Source organism: Enhydra lutris, unplaced genomic scaffold, assembly GCF_002288905.1.
Source record: "Enhydra lutris kenyoni isolate GAN:26980312 unplaced genomic scaffold, ASM228890v2 scaffoldscaffold15, whole genome shotgun sequence".
NCBI classification, from domain to species: Eukaryota; Metazoa; Chordata; class Mammalia; order Carnivora; family Mustelidae; genus Enhydra; species Enhydra lutris.
Window position 1 is genome coordinate 6132347 of NW_019154099.1, and position 8662 is coordinate 6141008.

The window sequence follows — 8662 nt, forward strand, 5'->3', positions numbered from 1 at the left end:
GTAATTCAGAAATATTTAGAATGGAATGAAAGGTAAACATTTCTATTTGCGTGGGAAATAGCTAAAATGGTATGTTGAGAGCAGTGCTATAACTTTTAATGCTAATATTAAGAAGGAGCATTGATTCGAATTTCCCTGACGGCTAATGATGTTGAACATTTTTTCGTGTGTCTGTTAGCCATTTGCATGTCTTCTTTGGAGAAGTGTCTCTTCATATCTTCTGCCCATTTTTTGACTTGATTGTTTTTTGGGTGCTGAGTTTGAGAAGTTCTTTATAGATCTTGGATACCAGCCCTTTATCTGTAGTGTCATTTGCAAATATCTTCTCCCAATCTGTGGGTTGTCTCTTGTTTTGTTGACTGTTTCCTTTGCTGTGCAGAAGCTTTTTATCTTGATGAAGCCTGGTGATGGGTATTAAGGAAAGCATGTATTGCATGGAGCACTGGGTGTTCCATGAAATATGTTCTCTTGAATCGTGGAACACTACATCAAAAACTAATAATGTACTGTATGGTGACTAACATAACATAATAAAAATATATATTAAGAACGACTGGGCACCTAGGTGGCTCAGGTCATGATCTCAGGGTCCTAGGATCGAGTCCCGCATCAGGCTCTCTGCTTGGCAGGGAGCCTGCTTCCTCCTCGCTCTCTCTCTCTCTGCCTGCCTCTCTGCCTACTTGTGATCTCTCTCTGTCAAAGAAATAAATAAAATCTTAAAAAAAAAAAAGAGTAGGAGGATCGAGACGAAGAAAGATGAAAACCAATGAGCTCAATATTCAATTCAAGGAATTATAAAATAGAATAATAGAATAATATAAAAAACTACAGAAGGTACAAGTATATAAATGATAACATTAAGACTAAAAATTGATACAATGGGAAACAAATAGAATAAACAAACCAAAAGCAAGCTCTCTGAAAATACTAGTAAAATAGGCAAATCTTCAGGTGAGGTTTATCCAGGAAAAAAAAGAGAGAGAGAGAGAAGATAGTCATGATAAAAAGAATGAAGACAAAGTCATAACTACGGAGACAGTAGAGGGTTTTCTTTTTTTAAATACCATATGACAATAGTTTTAGGACAATAAATTTCAAAATTTACCTAAATTGAACAATGTCCTAAGGGCTCCTGGGTGGCTCAGTGGTTTGAGCCTCTGCCTTCAGCTCAGGTCATGATCTCACGATCCTGGGTTCGAGCCCCACATTGGGCTCTCTGCTGGGCAGGGAGCCTGCTTCCCCCTCTTTCTCTTACTGCCTCTCTGCCTACTTGTGATCTCTCTCTGTGTCAAATAAATAGATAAAATCTTTTTAAAAATAATAAATAATATACAAATAAATAAAATGAACAATGTCCTAGAAAAATATAATTCACTAAAACTGAATCAAGAAGAAACTTTAAAAACCCTGAATAATGCCAGTGTTATGGGTTGAATTGCATCCCCCTAAAGAGATGTATTTAAGTCCTAAGCCCCGGTGCCTCAGAACAGAACCTTCTTTGGAAAATTAGTCTTTAAGGATGTGGTTAAGATGAGGTCATGCTGAAGCAAGGTGGGCCCCTAATCCAGCGTGATGGGTGTTTTTTCAAGAAGATGGCCATGTGAAGACACAGAGGCCCAGGGAGGATGGCACATGGTGATAAAGGTAGACATTGCCGCCATGCACAGGCCACAGAACAAGGATCGCAGGTCATCACCACAACCCAGGAGAGAGGCACAGAAGAAATTCTTCCTGGAGACTCCAGAAAGAGCTAACCCTGCGGATACCTTCATTTCAGACTTCTGGCTTCCACCTCTGTAAGAAAATAAATTTCTGTAGTTTTAAAGTGCGTCCTTGGTTTATTTTGTTACAGCAGCCCTAGAAAACTAAAACCACCAATAACCAGGGCCCCTGGGTGGCTCAGTTGGTTAAGTGTCTGGACTTTGGCTCAGGTATGCTCTCGGGGTCCTGGGATCAAGTCTCGTGTCCCTGTCAACAGGGAGTCTGCTTGTCCATCTGCTTCTCTCCCTGCCTCTCCCCCCAGTTTGTGTTCTCTCTCCCTCTCAGATAAACAAATAAAGTCTCGTAAAGAAAAAAGAAAGAAAAACAACCAAGAACCATCAGAGAATTGAAATGATAGTAAAATCTGCACGCACACATTCAAGCATACAAAGTGGTCCCTCTCTGGCTCCTGGTCACACAGATGAGTAAACCAAGGAGGCCCTGAGAGGTTTCCTACCCAGAATCCTCAGCAAGGTGGCGGTAGTGATGGGCGGGGTAGTGATGATGGAGTGGCAATGTGGACATTCGGAGAGTAAACCAATCCCGAGCACTCTAGTGACAACACCAGACTCTGAATTGGGGACAATCAGCCCCTGTGCACTTTTTATAATAAGCTCATCTCTTCTTCCCAGGTGCCTCACCATGATGTAAAATTAACCCTCTACCCCAGTGAGACGATCTTCCAAATCCTCTTTCTTGATGGATCAGGCCAGATACAGTATCCACCAAAGCCCAGGGCCACTCGCATTGACACACATGGCGCCTGAGAAGTGTGTGGGTCAGAGCTGGGGTGTGATCTTCCTGAGGGCCCATGTCCTCTGCAGGGCTCTGCCTTTCCCAGGGGACCACAAGAGGCTGCATGTGCCTTAACTGTCTTGCAGCTATCCATCAGGAAAGCTGGCTCTGCTAATCCTCAGTACAAAACAGAGGGAGTTAACATTCATCATTCTGGAAGACAGTGAAGAAAGGTGTGTCCAGGCCCTTATCAACAACTCTGGCCATGCCACCTTCTATGATGAAAACAGAGAAATCTGGTAAGTTTGGGTTGGGAGTCCCAAACACACCTCTCCACAGAGAGGCAGTGTGGTTAAGGGTTGATTCCTAGTCCACACAGCCATCCTCCCTCATTGGGTTAGGTCTCCGTCTCTCCCTCTCTCTCTCTCTCCCTCATTCGCTTGTGAATTTGTTTCTCCGACCCACACATGTTGCAAACGGGGAGATGGGTATCATGGTGGCAGCAAGAAAGGTCCCTGACCTGCAAGAAGGCACTCTGTCCTTGTCGCCATAGCTTCCCCAAGGGTAAAATAGCCATCAGAGACTCACGGTGACTACTTCTCTTGGTTCCGTGTCCTCTACATACACCTCCTGAGAGTCAAGCCCGGTGAGAACTATCTTAGAAGGACCCAGGGCCCCTCTGTCCCAGGTGTCTCAGAGAGGAGGGTGTGGTGAGGGCTTTGGAGACACATGTATCATGCCCAAAAAACAAACTTCTAAGTATTTCATGGTCACTCGAACTTAGTTCTTAAGTTCCCATTTCTGGCCATGGTGGGAAACTTAATCTTACCAAATCAAACTTCAGAATCTTTCTCCATCTTTTGGGGGTAAGTACTCCATTTTTTGGTTTTTGTTTTTTTCAGGATTTCCCTCTTCCCTTCCCCACTAAGTGGTCATGGAGTAGGAAAGGCCTACCATCTTATATCAACTTTCTACTTCCTTTCTTCTTGGTAGTCAAAACCAGACTTTGGCTTTTAATCCCCAAAAAATATTTTTACTCCACCAGTCCTGGTTTTTTTTTTTTTTTAAAGATTTTATTTATTTATTTGACAGACAGAGATCACAAGTAGGCAGAGAGGCAGACAGATAGAGAGAGAGGTGGAAGCAGGCTCCCTACAGAGCAGAGAGCCCGATGTGGGGCTCGATCCCAGGACACTGGGACCATGACCTGAGCCGAAGGCAGAGGCTTTAACCCACTGAGCCACCCAGGTGCCCCACCAGTCCTGGTTTTTAAGACTATTTTCTTTCTTTCTTTCTTCCTTTCTTTTTTTTTTTAAGATTTATTTTTTTTGAGAGCGGCAGGAAGGGCTGGGCAAGACAGAGGAAAAGAGAGTCTTAAGCTGTAGGGCTTGATTCCACAACCCTGAAATCATGACCTGAGCTGGATCCAAGGGTCAGACACTTAACCAGCTGTGCCACCCAGGCACCCCTTAAGAACAGTTTCTTAAATATTCTTTGAGTTTTTTAATTTTGTGTGTTTTTTGCTTTTTTCTTTAATTTTTCTTTTTTTTTTTGAGTTTTTTAAAACGCTATTTCCTACTTGACAACTTTGTTCTCAGAGGTACCTGCCCTGCCCTGAGGGCCTTTTGTATAGAAACTGATGTCTGAAAGGTGCAAGAAGTACCAGGTGGCCAGTGGGCAAGAAACTCAGCCAATTATTTCAAATAGTATCTGGCTACTTTCTGTAGGGCCTCTTCTCCATAATGACACTTCCTTTTAGGGCCAGAAGAGACCTTAGGGAAATCTAGGAACTACTTTTATTTTCTTGACAAAGAAACTTAGAGAATATAAGTGACTTACCCAAAGTTATATGTAAAATTACGGGCAAAAGGGGCTCTTGGGCGGCTCAGTTAGTTAATCATCTTGGGCTCAAGTCATGATCCCAGGATCATGTCTCGCACTGAGCTCCCTACTCAGCGGGGAGTCTGCCCTCCCCCTATTTGTGCTCTCTCTCAAATAAATAAGTAAATAAATAAATCTTTTTAAAAAGCATTGCCTGATCCCTTCTCGGTCTAGGGTGAGCCTGAGCCAAAACCTGGGCTACTACTTCCCCAAAGGCAAACACCAGAAGGCCTGGAACTGGTGGGACCTGAGCCTCCACGTCCATGCACCCCCTTTCCAGTCCATCTCCTTGAAAATCAACCAGTACATCAAGGTACAAATAAGGAGCCAGGATAAGATCATCTTCTGCTTCAGCCACCAAAAGAAGCAAATCTGCTTAAACCTGGGCACCAAGTACAAGGTAAGGTCTCAACTCCCTCCGCCAGGCAGGTGCCCACTGGGCCATGCCACGGGCCTCTCTCTGGGCCATGTTCTACATCACTGCGACCCAGAGAGAAACCTGGCCACCTTCGTTGACCTGATGCTTGACAGAGGTGTTCATTTACCTTCCGAGTCCCTCAGGACTCCCAGCACCTAGAGATTCCCAGCTGAGGAACCAGATAGCCTCAAAGAGCCCAGAAGCAAGCCAGACAATAAAGCGAAGATGTCAACATACATCTTCTCACCTGACACTCACATCAGCCCTGTCAGTTGGCAGGGACAGAAACCATGGGGAAATCTGTGTTCCCACGCCTGCCCTTGGTGTCCTCTTCTCCCCCAAATCACTCAAGGAGCACCTAGAGGTTCAGGGGGCTCAGCCTGGGCTGAGCAAGAAAGTAGCAAAGATGTGTTCATGTCCTATGGCTGCCATGACAAATGACCACAAACTGGTTGGCGTAAAACAGAAACTTCAGCTCTCACAGCTCTGGAGGCTAGAAGTCTGAACTCCAGGTGTCAGCAGGGCCACACTCCCTCCAAAGAGCTTGGGGGAGAATCCTTCCTTGCCTCTCCCAGCTTCTGGGGGCCCTGGGTGTCCCCTGGCTTAGGGCGGCATCCCTCCAATCTTCTACCTTCACGCAGCCTCCTTCTCTGTATCCAATCTCCCTCTCCCTTCTCTTGTAAGGACACCAGACAGCAGATTCAGGGCCCACCCTAAGTCCAGGATGACCTCATCCTGAGATCGTTCACTTAATTATATCGGCTAAAACACTCTCTCCAAATACAGTGACCGTCACAAGTCCTAGGGATTAGGAGTCAGACATATCTTTTGGAGGTCACAGTTCAACCCCCTACAAATGGGGAGTCTGCACCCTGGAGTTCTGACTGTGAGTGGGAAGGAAGGTGGGCTCCTGAGACCCTTCTCTCTCCAGAGTTCAAGAGAGGAATAGGGTGTCCTTGGCCCCCCTTTGAGACCCACACAAGACCCTGCTCCTGCTCTGGCTCCCCTTTCCCGTTCATGGAAGGCTCTGTTTACAGACCCACCAGAGAAGTATTCAAGATCTCTGCAAGTAGGATGGCCTATCTGGGAGACAGACAGACAGACATGTTTCCTGGGAGGTGAGCAGATGGAGAAGTAGGTTGATGGAGGGAAGAACCAAACAGCAGACTCTGCCAAAATTAAGCCATATGAAATTCTGGGAAGGAAAACAGAGAACGTGGAACATTCAGCCTGCCCAGGACTGAGGTGTTTTCCTGGACATTTGACTCTGAGTGCTCAAACTGGGAAAGTTCCAAACAGATCTGGACAGCTGGTCCCCTGGCCCAGCAAGGCCTGCCATTTTATATCCTAAGTAACCACGTCCAACCTCCTTACCTACCCCGGATCCTCCGGAGCCGCCAACCCAGTAGAGAGGAGGAATGTAGGTACAAAGCACCATCCCCAATGATCCACTAGCCTCCCCCTGCACAGCAGTGATGAGCTAAGGGAGCAGCTGGGGTGGGGAGGGTATGAAGCCCTGGGCCCCTGGACTTTGGATGACAGTGGGGTCCCAGTGATGGAGGGGGCCAAGAAAGGGAGCCAGTGCCCAGGAAGGGCAGGTGAAGGGCTGGTGCAGGCAGAAAACCCAGGAGGCCTGGCAGCCCCAGTAGCTGGGCCAGTGCAGGGGCAGGGGGTCAGGGGCAAATGAAGCAAATCAGCATACATGTGACTAGTCAGCAGGTCCACCGAGGCCAGGAGCCAGGGCACCCTAGGAAGAACATACTAGCCCCTCCACTTGCCATGAGACACCAGGCAGGCCTCATGTACTTTCTGTGTCCGTTATTGCCTGCAAAAGGTACACCACATTGTTGTAAGGCTTAAATAAGGTACTAGTATGAGAACATTTCATAAGCTGGGTACCTCACAGAAACAGAACACACTGCTATGCTCCTTTATTATTTCCCCCTCCGGGAGACCCTTTGCTCAGCCTCTGTAGGCTACAAACCAAGGCAGAAGCTGGCCTAGAGCTGGCTTCCCTGGGGCAGTGCCTCGTCCCCCAGCAAAACCAGACCCGCTCCAGGAGAGCTGGAGCCAGAAGTGGGACTGACAGGGAGACACTGTGGAGAGTTTCCCACCTGCGATAGAGCTTGTCTCCCCAACCCCACTTCCATGGTGGGAATCCATGGGGAGGAGCCGGACAGCCCCAGGAAGACAGCCTTGGCCAGGCAGGCTGCACAAGGACCCCAGAGCTGGTAACCCATTGGTTTGGGGTCAGGCTTGAGTGCAGTCTCAGCCTGCATCCCTGTGGCTGTGTGGTCACAGGCCTGGGCCAAAAAAGGGACGTGTTGCCAGTGACAAGGCTGGGAGCACAAATTCACCCTGGAGCGAGTCTCCAGAGAACACTCAGTCCTGGTCCAAGGGGCCTAATCCTGGGGTGGAAAGCATGGTTTCTGGGCAGCATTCATCCTCACCGAGCTCTCTGTGGATCCCCACAGTTCGTAACCCCAGAGGCGCTGAGTGAAATGAAGCAGAAGACCATCCTGGAGGTAGAAATTATTTCAACAGCTCGGAAGATGCAGGTTCTCCTGGGGAAAATGAGTAGGATCCTGAATTTCCTGACCATCCCTGATTTGGAAAACTTCATCAATAATGCCAGGATCTTGCCAATCGACGACGTGGAATCGAAGGAGGACTCTCACCTCCCAGAGTAGGGCGATCACCATGTCGTGCCAGGGCCTTTTCCTGCCACCGAGGACTGTCTCAGGAAAGTTACCAGGAGCGCCGAGGATAACCCCAGAGCCCTGTGGATGTCCCTTGAGAGTTGATTTGTCATTTGGGATTTACCACAGCTCCTTGGTTTGAAAAAAGAATCTGTGGCTGGGCACAGAAAAACCCTCACCCGACAGCACAAGGAGCAAGTTGTTTCAGTAGGCAATACCCATCAACGTCCCGTGCACCCTCACTGGTCACCTGAATGCAGGCCTTCTGCAGCCTTCCTGTGTACATGGGTTGACTCAGTACAGAGACGGTCTCAAAGCATACCTCTGCCTGTCGTTGGCTGTGTATTCTGGGGCAAGTCGCTTTATGCCTCAGTTTCCTTGCCAGCAAAGTGGGTCTAGATACCCAGGAAGTTCTCACTAACCCTAACGTCATCACAAACACCCATCTCCCACACCTGCCAAGACACAGGGAGACCCAGACAGTGACCCAACGCCAGACTGCTGCAGGTCCCCTAACCCAGGAGCCCATCGGGAGCCCGGAAGCACACACACTCAAACCCCCTCCACTAGCTGGGACACTTCTGGTAATAGTCACTAATTCAAGGAGGTAAAGCAAAAAGGGAAATGAGTCATATGGACAGAAGGTGCAGTGGGTCTCAGAAAAGGATCAGAGCATGGGAAGTCCCCAGAAGCTAGATGACTTCCATTCCCATCTCTGTGACATTCTTCATGTCCTGAAGACATGTGGTCTATGCCCCTCACTTCATGTAGCTTTGCCTCCCCATGTCTCAAAAGACACCAGAGGTGTCTGATCGGCCTGGCTTAATTGGGAGCCACTCTTGGTGCAGCCCCACGTGGTAAGGAGGGTGGAGCTATGTCTTGACGCCTATGCACCGGAAGGGGCAGTTTCTAGAAAAGGAGGACTCAGAAGCTGGGCAGCCCCCTCCAGTGTGCCTTTTATAGACCCCAGGGCATGGCAACTTCCCGGGATGACCTCCACTGCAGCCTAAACTGAGATGGGATAGGAAACGCCTTCCAGCCAGCCAGCCCAGCCTGGTAGCTGGCCATTCCCTGCTGTGACAATGACACCAGAGTCCCACCTTCGTGGCCCTGCCCCCTTGCTCATCTCACACTGCCTGCGACCAACCCTCACTGGAAGTCATCATGA

The 8662-nt window shown here is 48.3% G+C and overlaps 1 protein-coding gene across 1 annotated transcript in view; it reads left to right on the plus strand.

Annotated features, from left to right (window-relative positions):
• Positions 1 to 7485, plus strand: part of LOC111146887 (glutamate rich 6B) — a 47019-nt gene extending 39534 nt beyond the window's left edge. The window contains exons 10-13 of the mRNA XM_022502607.1: positions 2394 to 2479; positions 2643 to 2795; positions 4552 to 4777; positions 7270 to 7485. Coding sequence (XP_022358315.1) covers positions 2394 to 2479; positions 2643 to 2795; positions 4552 to 4777; positions 7270 to 7485 — 681 coding nt within the window. The remainder of the gene's footprint in view (positions 1 to 2393; positions 2480 to 2642; positions 2796 to 4551; positions 4778 to 7269) is intronic.
• Positions 7486 to 8662: the final 1177 nt, after the last annotated feature.